Raw genomic sequence first — 22,068 nt, forward strand, 5'->3', positions numbered from 1 at the left:
TGAATAACTCCCTATCAGTTTCACTTGTCACAAATGTGTAAAGATACGAAATAAATTTCAAAATGTATATTCAAATTTTTATAATTTTTTTTCCTTGAAATTATTTTTGGGATGCATGTTCAAATAATTTCAATTTATAAATTAAAATTGTATATAATTAAAAAATTTTATTTCCTTAAATAGATTTTAAAAATTTCATGCTTTTTGAGAATAATAAATAATTTGAATGTAGAAATTTTAAAATGTTATAAATAAAACTTATTTCATTCTCTTGTTAATGGAACTAAGTTTTGAAGAATAAAAGAAAGGAATAATTCTCAATAATCAGTATCAATAATATTTCATATTTTTGAAAAACAATTTTAAATTTAATGATTCATAAATTTCAATAATATATTTTTAAATAATAATAAAATTTTATAAATATTCCATAGACGATGAAATGAACGGATGTTTCCTTTCTTCATCCAAATTTATAAAAATAATTATTTAGGAATGAGTTTCATTACATTTTTTTAATTTTTAGTCTTCAACTACAGAATTTTTTTCTCTTTTTAAAAAGTTTCTTTAATTTATTATTGTTTTGCACAGCGTTCGTTATTTTACATATGATGGTACTATAATATCAAAAATTATCGGCAAAAAGAGGAAAATTCAGTTGTGATAGTGTCACCTCTATAAAATAATTGGTGCAAATATAAATAGCATAATTCTTCTATGGTCTCTAATAAGAAAAATTAAGCAATCAGTAAAATTTATGCCCTTCTATCTAAAGCTGAAAAACATTTCATCCGTGATAGGAAATTTGTAGGAAATTTCACTGAGATATCAGTGATTGAAATCCTTGATGTTTGTCACCTTTTGAAGTCATGAAAATTTTTGAAATAGATTTTCAACGCGCCATTGTTTCCATGTGGGACCATAACACATGTTTGATAAGCTAATAAAACCATTTTTATTTATTTATTTACATTATTTGTCAATGGCAGGGTAGCACTTACATTATAAAGAGGGGGGAAAAGCGAATTTTTCTTTTATAAACTTTTTTTTATCGTGATCATTTTATATAATCGAAAGTGCCAGCTTAGTTCCTAAATGTTTCATATTTAATTACAAGACTAAATAAATTATTTTACCTGTCGATAAAAAATGAGTGTGATATTTTTATTTAGAAAACAAAAACTTCAGCATTTATTTTATAGCTTTTTTGTTTTTTCTAAATTCACTCATTTTCGAAGAGAAAGGGGGAAAAATATAATCTATTTTTTTTTTTCTAATGTAGGCTTTACATATCCGAATCCAAAAATTGCATGATTTTTTTCGTCAATTTCTCTCGATTGATATATCAAAACTAAAAAATCAGGAAGGCGAAAAACAAGGTAAAAATAAAACTCGATCCGAATCTAAATTCGGCTTGTAAAATTATAAGAATAAATAAAAATTATGGAAACAGTTTTTTTTAGCGTGTTAAAGACATCAGAAATTCAGAATTTCAATCCAAAGGAGTGAATTATTTTTAGTAATATTATAAGGAATAACTTTTATTTAGTCACATTTTAACGATTGGAAGCCATACGAAAACTGACTTATACGTATTTCCCCCACTTATTATTTAAGATGCTACTATCACTACCGAATTAACTTCTTTTGGCTGATCATTTTTTAATAATTTATTTTAATCTTCTGGTATCAAAGACAACCTAGAATTTTTGTTCCTTTCGGACATTCATGAAACACTCTCTATATTTCACAGCAGCGTTTTTCAACCAGGGTTCTACAAACGTCTAGGGTTCCAAAGAAATAGGTAAGGAATTCTGGGAGGGTCTAGGGAATTCGCGGGTTTCGAAAATGCAAAAAAACACTTGAGAAACGCTGTAGTGCAGCATTATACATCTTATATGATGCGTGCAAAGAAACTGAATTAAAAGTAAATAAATGTTTATTTATTGATAATGTTCTCCCCTCGGAATAAGAATGAGTGTATGCACAAAGATAAAAATAAGAAATACAATATGCAGTATTCGTGAGCTTAAAGGGAGTTGATACTTTTACCTTTAACATGGTGAAAAATGCTATTTAACCATTGATTTATTTGTTTTTTTACACATATTTTCGATTGTATACGCTATCCTATGCCAGCATAAAGTTTTACATATCTTGAATACCTAATATTTTGTAAGTTTTCAACAACAAAAAATGCAATAAAAACTGCTTGCTGGCATGATAAAATACTATGACATCAATGTAATTGAATAAAAATTGATTCAAAACAAAGGAAACCTTCAGTTCATAAAATGAAGCAAAAGGTTGAGATTTCATTGACTCAATCTTATTTAAAATTTCACTATGCTAAAGGTATCAACTCCCTAACGGGCCTAACGTATCACGGCCTAAACAAAATTTTTAAATTCTACGCAAATACCACATTTCCTTCATTTGGATAATGTTATAAGCATATAACTTCTGAATGTATTTTTACCGAAAAATTAATTTCGAAAAATTTTTGTGAAGTTTTACACTATTAACAGTTTCAATTGATAATAAATGTACAATAAGTTATCCTGGTATCATCTCAATGATTTCCAATCGAGAAAATTTTGAAACAGATTTCTTCATGTCACCAAAATTTAAGAACAAAAAAGTACGTACCGTAAAGTGCATTTCGCATTCCGCGCGCACCAAACGAAAACTGGCGCCATCATCACAAATACCTGTTGGGTGCTTGTTGATTTGGCGGCTTATCTCATCACCCTCCAATCCACATGTATAACTTATTGAATTTTTTTCTCTCATTTTTCGGGAAAAGTTTCTCACGCGTGTACATCATTCCTCCCCCCCACCCTTTTCTGTGAGGGAGAGGAGAAGCTCCATAACAAAGATGTATTGGACGTGAGGTAAATATGAATAGCGTGTTGTGTGTGGGAAAAAGAGAGGGTAACAGGGACCTGATGCTTGAAATGTGATGGGGGGGTTTTTATTCTGAGGACACGCGAACGGAAGCTTTATTTCTGCTCGGGTATCGGACTTGCGCAGGTCGCGTGTTAGGAGGTGCGTCCACTCTTTTCGGTTGTGTTGTTTGCCGTCGTCATTCGCCGTCGACCGGACGTGTGTGTGCGTATCATGAAAAGGGAATTCAGTGACATGGACTCGGAGAGCGACGACGTTTTCGGAGACGATTCCAAAGGGTGAGTACGCATGTGGTGCATTGCATACCTTCTTATGTGATCGTAACCCGTGATTCTTTCAGCGCGTCCAGTTGTAGTGCCTCGGCGTGCGCTTTGCACGTGTGATTTACATGCGTTCGGATCTTACGGAAGTTTGTCAACGTGTGCGACAACTTATTAGTCTTCCCTCTTATGACATGGAATATTTTTTCCCCAATGAACACTTATCGGATGACCCTTCCTTAATTGAAATTTTATTCAATTGGGCAGTCGATGAATTTTGATTGAGACATACTCCGATTTCTCTGGTGATTGGAATTCATCAATCATGAAGGACTTATACTCTTTCATGAAAAATCTCGACTCGCTTGCTATCTCAAAAACTTTCAGAAAATCTTCATTTTCCACTGAAAATCGAATAAATTAATTTCGGAGGCAATATTAACTGAATAACTTCCGAGTAGGAATAATCATGGTCGTCTTTTCTACTTCATGAATCTACTGAGGTTAGTGCGCATTCACAATCTCTTATCAATAATTCGAATATATAATTATTGGTGTATTTCACACCAATTTATCAACTTTCTTGACTGAAAATAATATTGAATAACTATTTCTGACACTGGGAGCAAGTTCCCAAGTTTGACCGAAAGACACTTAGACAGAATAGGCAATAGAGATGCCCGATGACTTGAGTTAAATACTTTCGGTTCGAATATTGTGTGCATTATTTGCACTTCATGGAGCGGAGCCCTGGTCAGATGTACTCCTCTTGCCCATACGGAAATCGGTCTCAAGTAGGGCTTGAGAAATCATAATAAAAATTCTAGGTGACGTGACAATTTTTTTGTTCTGAGAAAAACAGGTCCAAAAATAATGCTTGTTTCGACTTTTCCAAGACACAGCGACCCTTTCCTTACCTTTGGAAACTACGCTATGAATTACAAAATTTCATGTTGTCTTAACTCAATATAGTAACCATATATAGAACATTTTGGGCACAAATACCAATTTTATTTCAGTCACTATAGTGACCTGGCGCTTGGGACTTATCAATCCGGATACGGGTGTTCAAGCACTAGCTCAATATTTGTATGCTCATACGAAAAATGCCCTAGTGCGTATAGAATTTCCCTCCAAGTATGGATATAGCGGAGAAATCCAATAAACATTCTACAGCAGGCATCTTCAACCTATTGCTAACGAGCACCACGGTGCTTTCCTGAAGCTCCCATAGTGCTCTATGCCCGTGTCCGATTTCATGTTCGTGTGCACTTAATTAGCGTTCGATTAAACACCTTGTACAAATTGTATTCAAGGATTAAAATCATCCTGATTTCGTATGTCAAACTTGCCGTCCGGGTGCTCTTGTTTTGATGATGGGTACAGCACTGAGAAGGTTGAAGACCTCTGTTCTACAGTATCTAGATTCGAACATTAGTTTATCGCTCCCTTGATCTCCAGAAGAAAAAAAAAATTCTTATAGTATTTCAAATTGCATTTTTCGAATCACTTACAATATCAATTAATTCTCATTATAATATAGAATATTACATTATGCCTTTTAGTTTTTCTAACTCGTTATTATTATTTTTAGGACTCCGAGTCAAAGCAACGACAGTTGCCAAATGTTGAACAGGAAAAGAAGGAGAGGAGTAAGTAATTTATATATTGCTTTATCAATTAATCCTTCAAGCAGCATTGACGAGATATCTCGCCTTATCAAAAAGGCTCTTATTTTAGAATTGTAAAGCCTAGATACATTGTATAAAGTTGATTTGTGGAACACACCTTTCTCAATACCCCTTAGTTTGCACTTGCTAAAAATCGGAAGAACGCTTACTTCATTAAAACAAGTATGGCATTTTATAAGGGGGTTTAGTGATTTCTGCTGTGCCGCTCAAAAAGTTAATGGCTGAATTTGAATAGAGACAACTTCATTCATGTGACGATTTTAATGAATACCAAATTATTATCAGAATTTTCTCAAATTTCATCTCAATATCCTTTCAATGCAACCATATAGATCAGTACTCTCTACCGCTGGTCCGCAAAACATTTCGACCTATTGATGCAGCCGCAAGTTTTAAATTTATTAATATATCGTCTGTCTATATTGGTTTTCGTTTTTGTCTTAGTCGTCAGCAGGTCCGTGAATTAATTTTCTGCCGGCCCGCAAAATTATTTTTTCTCATTTATTCATTTTTTGCTGGTCCTTAAATTATTTCTACCATTCACTTATATTTTCCTGGTTATATTTCTCACATTTCCGCCGGTCCGCGGCAGTAAAAAGGTTGAAGAATACTGATATAAATCATTTACACCCGCGAACTGGTGAGAATAATTAAACAATTTCACGGACCAACGGAAATGAGAGTAATAATGTAAGTGCCGGCAAAACACAATAGGAGGAATAACTTGCGGACTGCCAAAAAATTTATAGAGAAATATTTTGTGGATTTGTGACCGGCAAAAAATAAATAGGAGAGGAATAATATACGGACAAACAGAAAATAAGGAAAATAATTTGCTGACTGGGAAAAAATAACTAAATAGGAGGAATAATTCATAGACCGGCTGACAGTAAGAACAGATATAATGCTCAATTTAGGGAGTTTTTTTCCCCTTTTAAATATGGAATTATATAGCGGCTGCTACGGAAAAAAAAAGATTGGGCGGATATTTTGCGGACCGTCAGAAAGTTACCACGCGGACCGGCGGTTGAAAAAACTGATAATAGATAAGAAACGCAACCGATGGATGATTACTTCTATTTTAATAGGCACCAGGGGAAAAAAAGAACATTTTCACGTGTAAAAATATAATAAAAATATAGTAAATATAAAATTTACACTATGCTGCGCCATACTAGTTGATTTCCATAACGAGTACCAATATTTTAGGAGTGTGGGAAGAATTAAAATGTCCATCATATATCTCGTACGGGAGAGTCACCACCGCATTTAATCCGTTCATTTGTGTTCTGCATACGTCTGAATACACGAAATTCTAATCGGTCCCATCTCATTGCAGATAATTGAGAAGAGAAGACGAGACAGAATTAATAACTCGCTCTCTGAGCTGAGGAGGTTGGTTCCAGCAGCTTTCGAGAAACAGGTAAATAATTCATCAATAAATATATATACCATAAATATAAATCTAGGTTTTTTTAAATATGTCTGTATGATCAAATGATGTAACGAAAAAATTTTATGATAAATTTTGTCTTGTTTTGTTAGGGTTCTGCCAAATTGGAGAAAGCTGAAATATTACAAATGACAGTCGACCATTTAAAAATGCTACATGCGAAGGGTGAGTCTTGTTATCAAATTCGTAAAGTATATTTTTCCGCACACAAATCAAATTAGTCATAATTTTAAAAAATATTTCTAATCAGTTTTCAAAATTTTCTACCAATTTTTAGTTACCTTTTTCCTCAGTACTAACTGTAATAGGTTATCGAAACAGAACATTATCATCATTGTAAAAAATGTTGCGTAAAGAAACATCCTGGAACTAACTCCATACAATGTTCAGATTTGAGTGAAATCCATTCTCTGCGCTAGAGAGAAATAAAAATCGGGGATATTTAATTTTTAAAATGCTTGATTTTTGTTTCCTCTTATACATGTAAACGTACGGGGTGATCTAAAAGTAAAATACAAAAAAAAATCGATAATTCGCGGAAAATACGGTTTTCACAGAAAAAGACCTGGCTTTTTTTTTTAATACCGAAAAATTTTATAGCCAGAAAGGTGGCACTTACTTTGTGCCAGCTTATACAGCGACGGATCCATTTGAATAGAGACAGTCAGCAGCTTTGGGAACACCACAGGCAGGCCTCTTTGACACGTTTAAAAAGAAATACGATAAACATGTTGGGGTAAATCTAGAAGCTATTCATACTTAGAATAAGATAACCATAAATATTTCTTAAGACATTGTATATTTTATTATGCAGGCTATATATATACTGTTTTCAGTTTTTATAATTGCATTTTTAATTGGGTGCTTTATATTTGGGTTGCTCATATATTTTAGAAATATATGATATTCATATTTGTTATGGGCATCTTTTTCTCAGCCATCTCGGTGGGCATTTTGCCTGATATTATATAAGGTTATATATTATTATTCAGATCCTGGACAAATATGAATTTCCGGGGCTCCGGAAAAGGTGTTCTTTGAGGCTGTGGCGTAAGCAAGCGAAGGGGGCATGCGCGAAATGCCTAAAATACAAAAGGCAGTCAATATTGAGGATCTGTAAATTTATAGGCCCTTGACATTTGCGCGAGAAATAGGCCCCGAACCACAGTGCCACTTCTCCGTGGTAAATGCAACTATTCTGTCAATAGATTATTTCGTTATTAAAAAAAAGATTCCGTGAATTTTCTTTGTATTCCTGTGGAAACCACATCGTGTTTCCTATACTTTCCCGAAAGTTAAATTTTTACTTTCTCGGTGACTTTTGGTTCACCTGGCACCTAGAGCAGTTTCAGCGAGTTTGGAAACCTGGGCCAAAACATTTCCTCGGGCCTCTTCAATCTCGAAAAAAAGTTCTGTAAAGAGAGGCACTAAACGTTGGAATGTACAGAAATGCTTTCCGACATAAATTGAAAATAATTAAAAAAAATTCAGAATTGTTGGAAAAGTTTCAAAGATTTTTTTGGGCCCGAGGCTCCATTGAGACGCTACCGTATACAGTATGTATATTGTAAATGAAAAGTCGAAATTATATTTCATGATTCATATACCAATAACAGGCTTCTTTCTTTTGCAGGCTTTGATGCCCTCAGCTTTGATCCTCACAAATTCGCCATGGATTACCACAACGTCGGATTCAGGGAATGCGCATCCGAAGTGGCAAGATATCTCGTAGCGATGGAAGGCATGGACTTACAGGACCCGTTGAGATTAAGACTGATGAGCCACCTACAATGCTACTCAGCGCAGAGAGAGCTCGCCCTCAAGTCTTCTACCATCCACAGTCCCTGGAGTCCGAGTTCCTTTTCGTCCATCCCGCCAGCACCTGCGCCTCAGTATCCGTCTTCCATAGGACACGGGACCTCGACCCATATACCGTCAACCGGAACGATGGACTCATCCCAAGGAATAGCGCCTAGCTACGGAAGTTACCCGGACACAAATAAGTTAAACCAGGTTGCCACTACCCACATGGATCCCAGTAACCATTACGGCAGGATGACCAACACGCCGACCGTGAACACGACAGTGCCTTCTTCGACTGCTGCTCAAACCACGTCGGTAGCTCAGATGCAGCCATCGTTCGTGAGCAACAGCAACGCCCCGCCAATGATGCCTTCTCTGTCTCAGGTGCCTAGTAATCAATATCTCGGTGGTCACGGCTTCAGCTCTGGTGGATACGCCCCATCCGGACATTTCAACCAGCACTCGACGTCATCTAATAGGCCTTACAGACCATGGGGTGCGGAATTGGCGTATTAAAATGTCAATTCAGTTTGCAATCGGCCATATCATAGTCAAGGCTAAGACATTCGCGTCATGATAGAATGATCTTGACCTGCCAACTTCGCGGTGTACGTGCATATTGGCAAAAATAACTATTCCATTGCTCTCATTCGCTTGTATTTGGTGACTTAAATACTTACTCATATATTTTCATTTAACACTTTGCATGCGGGCGGAAATTGTATCCAAAATGGTAGAAGTATGTTTTAGTCAACTTCTTGGCGCAATATTGCCAATATTAACACGCTGATATGATAATCCCAGCACAGAAAAGGAAAAAAAAAACATTTTTTTTCGCACTCAATCTAATTGTTGTTCTGCTTTCTCTTTTACTCATCTGAAAATAAACAATCAGAGAAGCAGATGATTAGTAAATACTGTAAAAGGAAACAAGTCTAGTGCCTTTTTGTAACCATGAATTTCAGTATGGTGAATTGGACAGTGCGATTTTCTCGCTTGCAATGTGTTAAAAAGAAAATTATTTCAATAGAGCTTCACATATCTGAAACAAAGCAGAACTGAACCTATTTCAGGTATTAGTGAATAACTTCATGTGACTAAAAATGATGGGAAAAGGTTTTGAAGCTAGTAAAAGCCTTGGGCCAATGGTTGCATCGATTGACAACATTAAGTGGGGTGGGGGGGGGGGGACTTCAAAATTATGTCACCATCTTCTAGATCTCATAGGATTGAGTGGTCTGAAGCCTACAGGAATTCCTTTCTTGATACTGGAATAGTCTCATAACGTGCAGTAGTGCATTGCCAATTACAAATATGGTTTATCTTGTCTATTTCTTCAAACTCCACTGCTGGAAATTTTATAGTGGAAGCATTCTGTAAATATATTACATGACATCAAAGCTGTTTCGATTTTTAAAACAAACTAGAAGGACATTTGCGAACTATACGCAAGGTTACTACCCTCTTGGCTTACAGATATACACATGTAATTTTTTTTTTTTTTTGTTCAGATATGGAAGACTCTATTGTACGTATAAAGTCCAAAACTAGTAAATGTCTATCAAATGTATATTTGTATATGAATATTTTGAATATGATGATTGTGATAACAATGAAAAATTATTATTTTTTAAATCTAAATCCTTGATGAAATGTTCAATTGTAGTGAGTATTCATGTAGTGAACTAAAATTTCCTAAAGATAAAACTTGTGTAGAACACAAGAAACTATGAAAAATCGTTCTGATGACACAACTATGCAATTCTGATATTTCTAGTATTGATGTACACATTAACAAAAACAATAATGTTTAATAGGCCTATCATCAGAAATGAGAAAACAGGTCACTAAAGTAAAAAAGTTGACTGTGAATTTTAAAAACAGTACGTAAATAAAGAAAAATATAATTGAGAACAGTTAATATGTACTTTTATATATATAAAGAAATATAGCCTATGTTATAATACTTATAGCAAGATTTTCCAATTAATAGGATCAAATCCTAGGATAAATATTCCCCGTGCCTTTGCATATCAAGATTTGTATTGATCCTTGACTATTGAGTATTAACGAAAAACAACATTGCACATATTTTTTTATATCTGGTCATTGAGAGAAGAATGCTGATTTCCCTTTGTGGGATATTTTTATACACATGTGTACACATATTTTGTAATATCCCACATTTATCTAGTCAGAATAAAAATTTATTGAATATTTGTATGAGGTAATGGTTTGGACTTTTATGGTGAGTATGGACCTTATGGCATCCATTGGTGAGAAATACCACTTAACAGACAATCTACATCGAAGGTTTTCAACGCATTACCTGAAGGCCACAGATGGCCCGCCCCTGCTTTTACTTACAGTTACTGAACTGATGGAAATGCTGAAAGAAAACTTTAATAAAAAAATGTATTCCAGAAATCGGTGAAAGAAGTAATAATTATTTCAAATTCACAGAGAAAGCATTTCAGATCTAATGAGAAATAGATTCGAAATTAATGAGAAATAATTTTAGAATCAGTGGAAAAATACTTCTCAATGCATGAATATTCATAATTAATGAAAAATTATTTTCAGACTTATTGAAAGAAATATTTTCAGAATTAATGAAGATTCATTATTTAATGGGAAAATAATCTCAGAATAAATAAATTTATTGAATAATATGGGACCCCCCCCCCCTCACCTCCTGCTTGACTGAGTGTTGAGGGCCCTGTTCGACTGGTAAGTTAAAATGCTAGTACTTGAATCTAGATACTGCAGTCATGGCTCCTGCAAGGGTAGAGATGACAAGGCTCCAGCTCTGGGGTTTAGAACGATTCTCATCATTTTGTTTTTTCACTCAATAAACTATAAACTAACTACGGGGGGGGGGGGGGGGAGACCACCAAAGGTCCCAGCATGGGAGTATAACATGTTAGTGCTTGAATTTTTCACAATGTCTGAAAGATTGAAGACCCCTGAGCTAGATGAATCCATGCACTAGTCAATTGCTACGAAAATTAGGAACAATCACAAAGATTATGACCATATGGATGGATGATATAAAAGACAGACCATTTAGAAATGACACAGTGAATGAGCTATTGAAATGCTTGACAGCGATGGCATGGTCATGCGCTATCTTAAAGTGTCTCGAACCTTTTAGCATAGTGAAAAACTATGCTCTAATAGAAATATCTTAAAAATGCTATTTAATCATTGATTTATTTCAAATTTTTTACTCATATTTTTGATTATATATGCTACCCTACGCCAGTAAAAAGATTTACATATCTTTAATACTTAATTTTTTGTAAATTTTCAAAAAAAAAAAGCATTAAAAACAGCTTGCATGAATGATAAAATACCATGACATCAATGGAATTGAATAAAAATTCATTCAAAATAAAGGACACACTGTTCAGTTAGTGAAATGAAGCAAAAGATTGAGATTTCATTAACTCAATCTTATTTTAAATGAATTTTCAATTAAATTTTTTTCGAATTTTAAAATTTGATTTAAAATAAGATTGAATGAATGAAATCTCATCAATTACATTGATGTCATGCTATTTAATCATGTGCACACACTATTATAATGCATTTTTTTTATTTGCAAAAAATTAAGTATTAAAGATATATAAAACTTTATAATGGTATAGGGTAGCATATGCAAACAAAAATAAGTGTAAAAAATTTGAAATAAATCAATAATTAAATAGTATTTTTAATGATACTTCTACTAGAGCACAGTATTTACTACGTTAAAATAGCACATGACACCTTTAAAAATGGGCATCTTCTGAGACAGTCTATCCCTGCCTTACCAATATGGCTTTTCTTGTCTATTTCTTCAATTTTATAAACAACTCCACTGCTGTAATTTTTATAGTCGAAGCATTCTGTAAACATACATGACATCCAAGCTCTGTTTCAATTTTTACAACATACTAGGACATTTGCGAACTGTACACAAGGTTACTACCCTATTGGCTTACAGGTATCTTCAGAAATACACATGTAAACTTTTTTTTTTTGGTCGTTTCAGATATGGGATATTCTATTTCTAAGGCAAGGGCTGGTATTAGAAATAGGTGGTACATACTGGTTTGTTCTCAGTTGGGGAAATAAAGTAGAATGTAAGAAAGTCAGAGTTAGTGCCAACTGTATTCCTCATGAGTCCAGCATTTTCTTCTTCTGGAAAAATAGCGCAAAATACCTTTCCCTCAACTTTTTTGGGACCTAGTGATATGATATGACCACTTTCTATGTCTTAAGTCAGTTCTCATGGTTTTCTTTCAATTTAATTCTAATGAGTCAGAAAAATTACAAAATAATAATTCACTGGTATCACTACTTTCTAGTATTCTCGTTTTGTGTTTATTGGTATGAAATCAATACAAGGCTCTCCAACTGGCGCTGCACTTAAGGAATCAAACATTTTCAAGGAAAAAAAATTATTGTTCTTGTGAGAAAGAATTTAAGTAAATTTTCCAGAATGTTGTGTTATCACATTCAAATTTAATAATCACACATAGAAAATCTTAAGCACTTTTTCCAAATTTTTAGTCACCATGGCATAGCTGCCAATATGTCAATTTTGGAGAATGAGAATTCGGAAGGTTTTCATACAGATCCAAATTCCGTAATAAATGTAAAAGGGTCTTTTTAAACATTTTAGGGATTTTTCATTAGTAAAAGGAAAATTTTAGGGATATTTTCCTGTTGCAAAAACTGTGACACCATGCAAGCCATCGCTAATCATGGCCAACCTGTAAGTTAAAGTCCTTGGATTAAATTAACCTCTCAAAAATGAAATCATGCAAACCAAAAAATCTCTGTCAGGCCCAAAACGGGACATGAATAAAGCAGATACATATGATCCTGCCAATTTTGGATTTTCATCTGGCGTTAGCTGATTGTCGAATTTTGTGTTTTCTCCCCAAAAATGAATTTTTTTTTGATTTAACAAAATGGTGACAATTTACACAATACTTAAGAAGCACCAGTTTTTTCAGAAAAATTCTTGGAGAATAATTTTTTCCCAAAATGTAGGAATGTTTTACAATCACGCATGAAATTCAGGAGATAAAAGAAATTTTTGGGAGACTTGGCAGCTATGCCATGGTGATGTGGCACCTGGGACTTATCAACAGCTGGAGAAAACTATGAATCACATGCATAGTTTGCATGTGATACATAGTTATTCTTTTTTTGATGTATGAAGCACCATAAATAGTCGCTTTTAAAAAATCTACTATAATATATTTTTGCACTGATATAACAGGTCTCAGACAGTTTATAATTCAGTAGGAATCACCAAAATGATCCTCCTTTTATCAACTATTGAATAAGAAAATTTTTTTGACTATCACTAGGTAAGCCTATCTGTAGTCTTAAACAAGGCCCTGGCAGAATGGTCTGAATGGACTTCAGCCCTCGGACCCAAAACAATTACCATCATTTTTTGTTTTTTCACGCAACAGTAAATCTATCAATACCCTTGAGACCAAAAACTTTGTTCGCTAAAACTAGGGTTGTTTGGTTTAAATCACGTTGGTTTTAACCAAGTGGTTTTTTTCAAAAAACCAAATAAAAGTGGTCTAAATATCATTTTTTTTCCCTTGAAAAATATCATATTGGTTCATTATTAGCCAAAATTTTTCATTTTTACCGCATTTTATATCCATGGGGTACATTCTGATGGTATATCTTTAAATGACATAAGATTTTATAAGTGGTTTTTTTCAAAAAGTATCACAAAAGTGGCCAAAATATATATATTTTTTTCACATATGAAGTTTCTTTAGTTATTTAAAGTTATATACAAAAGCCAAAATTTCTCATTCTTACAACATTTTCTAACCTTTTGTTAAATTCTGATGCTCTATATCTTTAACAAATTCATGAATAAGGATTGCATCACACATCTAAATGTAGTGTGTGAGGTGTATTATCTCACAGGTTTTTTTTCCCTTCACAAAGAAGCAGCAACAGTAGTGACACCATCATGCTAGGGGCAGGCGGTCGTATAATCCAATAGAACCTCGAAATTTTAACTCCAAAAAATTCCGGTTTTTTTTACCAACCCTGGCTAAAACAGAGTTCCCATTGATCAGTATTGAAACCACTCGACTGCCAGGCGGCACGTGACCATAGCTAGGAAACTAGCCTCACTGTGTAGATCTGGGTTATAATCCCGGTGTGGACATGGATGTCTACTAACACTAAAAAATTCCCTGAACTGATCACGCTGATCCCTTAGGAATACGCAATGATAAAATTAAAAAATAAATAAAATACACTAAAGCCTATTGACATAATTTTAAAACAGTGTCTTTTAGCAGGAGGTGTCCACTAAAGGAAGTGTCTGTTATGGGGGGGGGGGGGGAGGTCCACTACATAAATTCACTATAGAAGGGGGCCTGTGAAAAGTCTGACTTGAGGGCCCAGTCTAGGGAGCCTTTGCTCCCGGATGTGAAGGCCATGCCTGGCAGACTAACATAACTACTACCAGCTAGTTACAGCATCTCTGTTTCAGAGTTCAGTTCAGGATTATTTTTGTTAGTGGTTATGAGATGCTGACAAATCACTCATTAACCTTTTACCAACCAAATTAAGATTTAGATTGATTTTCTTAGTTTTTTCTTATTTCTCTTCCTGATTCTTCAGTTTATAAAACAAATTATCATCATATAATATATTGCTTACATCAACAAAAAAATGTTGTGTTTTCTGGACTTGCCGTCCATAGAAACATTAAAATTGAAAACAAAAAAATTAAATTTCATTCTCCCTTAAAAATAGATGTAAAAAAATTAAAATTTATGGCATGAGTACTGAAATGAATAAAATTTTTGCTTTGTAAATTAAGTTTGGAATCTCTCACATTCAGGAGAAAAAAATCAAGCGCTTGCATTTTTTTCTTACGATTTTCTTTTCAAGCACTTGAATGTAAGAAAATTTTTTTTTTTTCCGATTTTCCCAATCAGGAACATTGGCTGTTAATAGGTAAGCACACCTATTTTTGATTTTCAGTAAAAAAAATCTGATGGAATCTTCCGAAATGTACAATATGCACATAATCAAAGTTACGATGCATTTTTAATATCCACATTAAAACAAACACTACAATCAAAATAATAACATCTTCAATCAAATACATTTCAGGTTGATTGAATACCACCAACACGCAAATCACATCAAATGAATATGCATAGCACACAATTGTAGGATACACATATGGCAAAAAAAGTTCTTGAATCACTTTAATGTGGTCTATGTTTATAATACTAATCATGTTTGCAATTCTTGTTATATATAAAAAAATATTTCTGGCAATGAATTGTCGAGTGCATAAAATAGTCAAAAAGAAGAAAATTTCACAATGCATAGATATAATCTAAACTACTAATTAAAGTAGTTTCTGACTATAGTGACATTTCTTTTGACGAAATGACACATGATTCCACGACAGTTCTTTTGACAAAATCACATGTTTGAACTGACGTTTGTACGTGAAAAATATTGGCATTACACCAAAAATATACTAAAAACGAAACTCCACACATTTCCATTTAATGACAAAAGTATTTTTTAAAGCTCAGACAAAAAACAAAATGGCAAATAACAAAAACTTGTTCCAAATATTACGGCACAAAACACGCACTTTTCTAAATGTATATAATAATAAATACATAAACGTGATATATAACACAGCCCACATATTACACCTTTATAACACATATTCCTGATTATAATATACTGTTTCTTATAATTCACAAAATTTTCATAGCAACTGATGAATCACACTCAAAATTTTATCTCAAAATCAATCACTTTCATCGCAACACAGATTTATGGCTATGAATAATTCAAGAAATATTATTCAAGAAGCTATTTCCTTAGCGAGAATAATTAGATATTAAGTCTTATAAAATTACCATGGTACAATTTTTGATGAGAAAAAAATGAGCAATGACATTTTAAACTTTTCCCACACATATACAATACCTATTCTTAATAGGTGTTTATAACTCCACACACAGGATGCATAGCTAGCAACTTGCACTGAAAATTGCTGGTGAGCCATTGATCCTAGAGGCATACTTTCAATTAGAAAAAGTATCCAAATAATGTGTGGACCTCAGATACATCATTAATATTACAAGGGGTTGTTTAGTTATTAAAATTAAGTCTTCTCACCTTAATTAACATCTTCATTTTTATTTTGACATCAGCAATAATTTCCTCAGTACTAATGAAAAAAATTATCACTAAGGGTATGATGTCTGGATTCCTGATATTCGAAGCTTACTGTGCATAGGAAACAATAATTTTTATGATATGCCACATATACTATAGAAGAAATTGGAGATTTCTTCATTTCTATACCATTTTTTAAGCTCTTTGGTACCTTTAAGTTTGTTTCGATACAAACAGTTGGAGTTTTTCAGCTTTTTTTGTTCATATCATTAGTTTAATTTTTACATGAAAATAGATTATTATCAGTACTTTTATTATTTTAGATTTTTTTTTTAATGATAGTCCTGACTATGTACATTAACTATACAGCATTACAATTAAAACTCGATTTTTAAACCAAAAATCTTCCTAGTGTTATATTTTTGAATGTTTTTAAGAGTCTAATGTACACCTATACTACCTATCAATTTATTTTTGGAAACCACCTACATACATCAGCCATGGATAATTTGTTTCGGCACATTTTCTACTGGTACAGTCTCTCAGATTACAGGTGGTTGTTCCCACAGCTATGATGGAAGAATGATAAGTTGTTCATTGCCTCAATTCTAATTTACTGGGCCACAATTTCAAAAAGCTCAAGAGCCGCCATTACATAGAACACTAACTGGGTTTTGAATCTGGATCTCCAATGATGAGAGCCTAATGCGATGCCCACACAACTTCACAGCAGCTATTGTACTGCTTCACCAGGTTGACAGAGTAGGCCATAACAATGATTTTAACCCTTACAGTGGCAATTCTGAGATGTCTCAAACTTGATCTGCTTTATTTCAGTTACCCTGAAATATCTTGGGTTCTTAAAACTCTTTTATTTTGGCATCAACGAGCCCAACTAAGCTTCAAAGTTGTTTTCACAATCAATTTTTTTTCCATTCCCTCTCTCCAATTAATCAACTACCAGTGGGCGGAGTCAGCTTTTGTTTAAAGTTAGATAACAGGAGAGAGAAAAAGAGAACCTGTGTGTGGTTTTTCCCCTTTATTTCAGCACAGTAACGAAATATATGCTCAGTATGAACACAAAAAGATTTTTTTCCAAAAGAAAAAGTATTTTCTCTTCCTAAAAAGCAACACACTTCATGGCAGGTGTCTTTGTGTCATAGTGTTGGAAATAAAAGCAGTAGGCAGCATCAATTTTCTTGTTGGAAGGGAAGTATTCATGAACTTGAAATTAGAAAAAAAATTCTTCATGAAAACAGGCAACAATTCATAGAAGGTTCAGTGATTTCCAATGAGGCAGTTACAATGGGGATTAGGAAAATTTTAAAGACTGTGCTTAAAGGGTTAAATCCAAACCTTTATATCACTGTATAACAGATGAACTTCTACGGAACAGTGCATTGTCATCTAGATAAAGACAAAACCAAGTTCCACAGCACTGTCACAATGTAGGAATGACAATACAAGTAACGTCCCAAGGTTCAAGAATGTACCGGCAAGAAATGCAGAAAAGGAAATTATTTCTTATTAGCGATACTTTTTATCTTAGTTGCATTAAAAAGTGTGAGGTTTTTAATGCATTTAAATAGCAAAAAGAAGATAACTTTAGAAAATCATCATCATTATTATTAATCATGTTTAACTGATCTTGTATTAGTTGTTTTTGATCAAATTCAAAATGATATAACAATCTTGAAAATATCACCTGTTTAAGTGATCCTTGATTGATCACGTCATTTTAATTTGAAAAAGAGCAAAAATTAAAATATACATACATGATGGTTGAGTGTTGCATTAATACTTTTTTTCATCTCATCTAACTTTTTGATCCAGAAGTTTGCCAGGTAGACTTTTTAATGAAATAACAATTAATAAAAGAGAGAAACATATGCATAAATATAAAATAAATACTAGTGATTTCCCGTGTATAACTCATGGGTTATCCAAGTTGTTTTTCAATGCTCTGCAGGAAATATAAAACTCTCTTTTTTATTCCAAAACGTTTCACAAACAATTAGAACAAAAAATTTCAGTCTAAAAAATACATTTCATTTTTATACACCCTTTGCAACATAGCCCTATAAACAGTTATGGGTGAAATGACATAAGTTTTACCTAAATTTTATTTGGTTCTTGTCCACCCACTTTCACTATCCTGCAAAAGAGTTGGAGAAAGAAAACGGCCCAAACCTGTAAAAATGCAGACTATAAAACCGTGTGGACTAACACGGTTCTACATACATACAATTATTTTTCATTTCAGTGAATATTTCCTCCCTTGAAGGCTACAACACAGGAAATTATGGTTAATAATGATGCATATTGATGGGCACAAAACATGAAACATCTGTAGATTTTATAAACAAAAGCCAAAAAATATTGTCATTGTTTCCCATTTAATTTGTGATCAATCAGTACTAAAATTTAAAGCTACAATAAAATTATTTTTGGAAGAAAACTTGCACAGACCTCTACTAACAAGAGAAGTTGATCACAATAATGAACCTTCTTTGTATGGCAGTGTTTTTCAATTAGTACTTACACAAGGATCACTCAGTTTTCTCTCTACTTGATATATTAATGTCTTCTTTGAACTGAAAAATATTCTGTGGAACCCCCCCCCCCCAATAACTTTTTGGGGGAACACAAACCACTTTTTGAAAACTACTGTTTAGAATAAACATCTAAACACCAATGCTCACCATTTTGATCATCCAATTACTAAATTAGTATTTCACATGAGTGATATGTGCAAGAAAAATTATATAATTAATATGTGTGATTGTGATTAAAAAAACAATAAGAAGAAGAAAAGCTAACATGCTCAGTTCTGATGAAATTTCACTTATTTTAATACATTCTGAGACTGTGAACAACAAAATCAAATAACCTACCCTTTCTGTTGCTGATGACCAGAGAGGTATATCAGAACTTTTTTTTCTCATGAGTTACAGCCTAATTGCAGACAATGACTTTGTGTTGATACAGTAAAACAAATAAGTTTTAATGACATGAGGTAGAAATTAAGTACTATACATGGCAATAAAAGCAGCAGAGTTCAAGGTTCACAGACCAAAAATTCATTAATGATTTTAAAGCTTAGATTTCTGAAGCATCTTACAGCTGAAAGGCATTTGATTTGACTAGAATTTAAAAGAATGGTGCTGGCCCCAAAGCAGAATATGCCAAAATCTGTTACATACATCACAGAACAATCAGTGCTACAGCAGAACAATCTTGAAGAATTTTAAGGAAAAGTGCAGTGAAGAAACACAAATACATGGGGATTTTTACCGTAGAGCATATCCAGTCAGTCGAGGACTCGTTACAGAACAATGCAAACCATTTTGCATTTGGGGAGTGCTGGCAGTAGAGAAAAAATCACTTTAATTAATCTAGGGTTGCACACATAGTGAAGTGACCACAAAGCATGGGAGTATATAATAAAGATAGCAACAGGAACAGTTGTATTGTTTTGTTCTACACCGACACATACTTGAGGAGCGAGATAAAGGAGTAAAAGAGGCCCTTTCAATGAGGTACACAACTTGAACAAACAGGTTTACTTTTGCCTTTATCTGCTGATTTTTGCTATCTACTGATTCATCCATTTTCTTCCTTTTTTTATCATTCTTAAAAAAAAAAGCTTCTGCAGGGGGATCATAATTATCACCCCCTTTAAATTCCAGAACCTCTCCAGTCATTTTCTCTATTCTCTTCCTCCAACCTTAAGCAATTTTTTTTCCTAGTCGCAATTCTTGTACCACATACCTCTTCATCCCAGTGTGTGCCCAGCCTAATTCAAGGGAAAAAAAGAAAAAAGTTTTCATAATATACAGATCATCAAAAATGTTTTTTTTAAAATTATCAACTTTTTTTGTCACCAAGAAGGAAATTTGAATGCGTCAAATCAATTTATATCATACCAATTGACGTGTCTTGCAAAATTGAGAACTATTACCTTAAAAAAAAAAAAAAAAAAACTATTTGTCAGTCTCAAGAAGCTTTTCTTTTTCAAGACTGAATTTCCCTATTGAAATAAAGAGTAGATTATACTGACATAGATGTATCACATTCAATATGATATGGCTTAATAGTTGAATACTTGAGAATCTTCTGATTTAAAATCTGAATAATGTCAGCATCCCACCGAATAAAAAAATTCTCCACCCTTTTCTAATTTTCAATGTGCAAGTTTCTATCTTCATTTCATTGTTTTAGAACTATGATGAAACATTGGATTTAATACCCATCCATTAATTAATGTATAGCTATTCTATTTAATTATTAATGTATAGATATTATTCAGATTATGGAAAAAAAGATAAATAGATTGACCATAAAACTTCTTATTTTGCCCAAAATAACTTCTTGTACGAACTATATAATTATGCTACAAAAATAATAGCCATAAGAGAGGGGGTTGGAGAGGAAATAAATATTGAAGCATAAAATGTGGAAATAATCAAATTTATTACTTCAATGATCACTAAACAAAAATTTATTCTGCAATCTGAATAATTTTTATTTAATACCACAAATATCTACGTTACATTTTCTACATTCACTGTAATACTTGCATCATTCTCTCAATATTGTAATGATGAATCTCACTAGTATAAGATGAGTGTGGACCAAAAAATTTTTTTTTCTCACCTGTATTAACATTCAAGTGAAAAATACAAAATAAAGATATTTTGACACAGTCTTTCCTTTATACACTTTTACATAATTATTAACATGATAAGAGGTGCCCTTCACTAAATGAAAACCGTCTTGTAACAAAATAATCTCAACTTACCTCAGTCATTTCCTGTTTATATAGCAGCTCAGTCCTTACAATGCCTCTAGATGTCAGTCAATAATTCTGTAGAAAAAAATTTGCGTGAGGAATCCCTTAGGATAAAATAATTGAGGAGCTTTCCTGAACATTACAAATTTATATTAGATTCCAGCTAGTTGCCCAAAATGAATTACATACCTTTATCCAAGCTCCTAATATTATCATACTGTTGCCTGAATTCTTCTCACATGTTGAATGAAACGATGTAGGCCAGACGAATATTAAAAAAAATGAAAATCAAAAACTAAAAATAAACTTTTGATGAAAATTCACAGTTTTGGAGGATTATTGATGAATAAAATTGAGAAAATCACCTTGCAAAGTAGTTGGAACTGATGCTTTTGAATACATGGAAAATGTGATATTATTTTATGAGAAGTAAAGAAATTAAAATATTCATAGGCTTTTTACATCTGTGCCCCAAAATAAAATATACAAAAAACAATGGCGTATATCACGGAACAATCACTGCTGTAGCAGAACATTCTTCAGAAAATTTTCTAGAAATGGAGGAAAAAGAACTCTTACGTGAAAAAATACTAGAATGGGAACTTGCATCACAGAACATTTTCAATCAGCTGAGGGCTCGTTGCAAAGGGCTTAGTTTGTCTTGCACTGAAGTATGCTGTAAGCTTTTAAAGACCATACCTACAGAGGGACATAGAATTAGTTGAGGGGGTGCAGAAAAGAGCTGTGCGTACTCTTGTTGGCACACAAGGCTTCAGTTATTAAGAAACAATGAACCACAAGTTATTTATACACATCAATTGACTGCTTCAACAAGGGGACACCAGTATCGTTTAGTAAGGTACAATTCCAGGTTGTGGTGTTGCAGTTTTTCTCCAATAGGATTGTGAATAAATGGAATAGCTTACCTTCGGGGTAGTAAATTCTAACACAATTGACATGTTTAAAAAA

General features: G+C 33.2%; 1 protein-coding gene across 2 annotated transcripts; it reads left to right on the plus strand.

The window, feature by feature from the left end:
• The first annotated feature begins 3,001 nt into the window (after positions 1–3,001).
• LOC149082825 (hairy/enhancer-of-split related with YRPW motif protein 1-like) lies at positions 3,002–10,336 on the plus strand. Of its 2 annotated transcripts, none has more exons than XM_089236898.1 (5): positions 3,002–3,185; positions 4,762–4,819; positions 6,198–6,281; positions 6,404–6,476; positions 7,945–10,336. In XM_089236898.1, the coding sequence occupies exons 1-5, from the start codon at positions 3,121–3,123 to the stop codon at positions 8,628–8,630; spliced, it is 966 nt and encodes a 321-aa protein (XP_089093024.1). In that variant the 5' UTR covers positions 3,002–3,120; the 3' UTR covers positions 8,631–10,336. The 2 variants fall into 2 exon arrangements, with proteins under 2 accessions (XP_089093024.1, XP_089093025.1); XM_089236899.1 differs by lacking the exon at positions 3,002–3,185 and adding an exon at positions 3,225–3,670 and having other exon boundaries at positions 7,945–10,328.
• Positions 10,337–22,068: the final 11,732 nt, after the last annotated feature.

The sequence above is a fragment of the Pholcus phalangioides genome, unplaced genomic scaffold (genome assembly GCF_987345545.1).
Source record: "Pholcus phalangioides strain wild (caught in Gottingen) unplaced genomic scaffold, Ppha-v1.0 ptg000009l_1, whole genome shotgun sequence".
NCBI classification, from domain to species: domain Eukaryota; kingdom Metazoa; phylum Arthropoda; class Arachnida; order Araneae; family Pholcidae; genus Pholcus; species Pholcus phalangioides.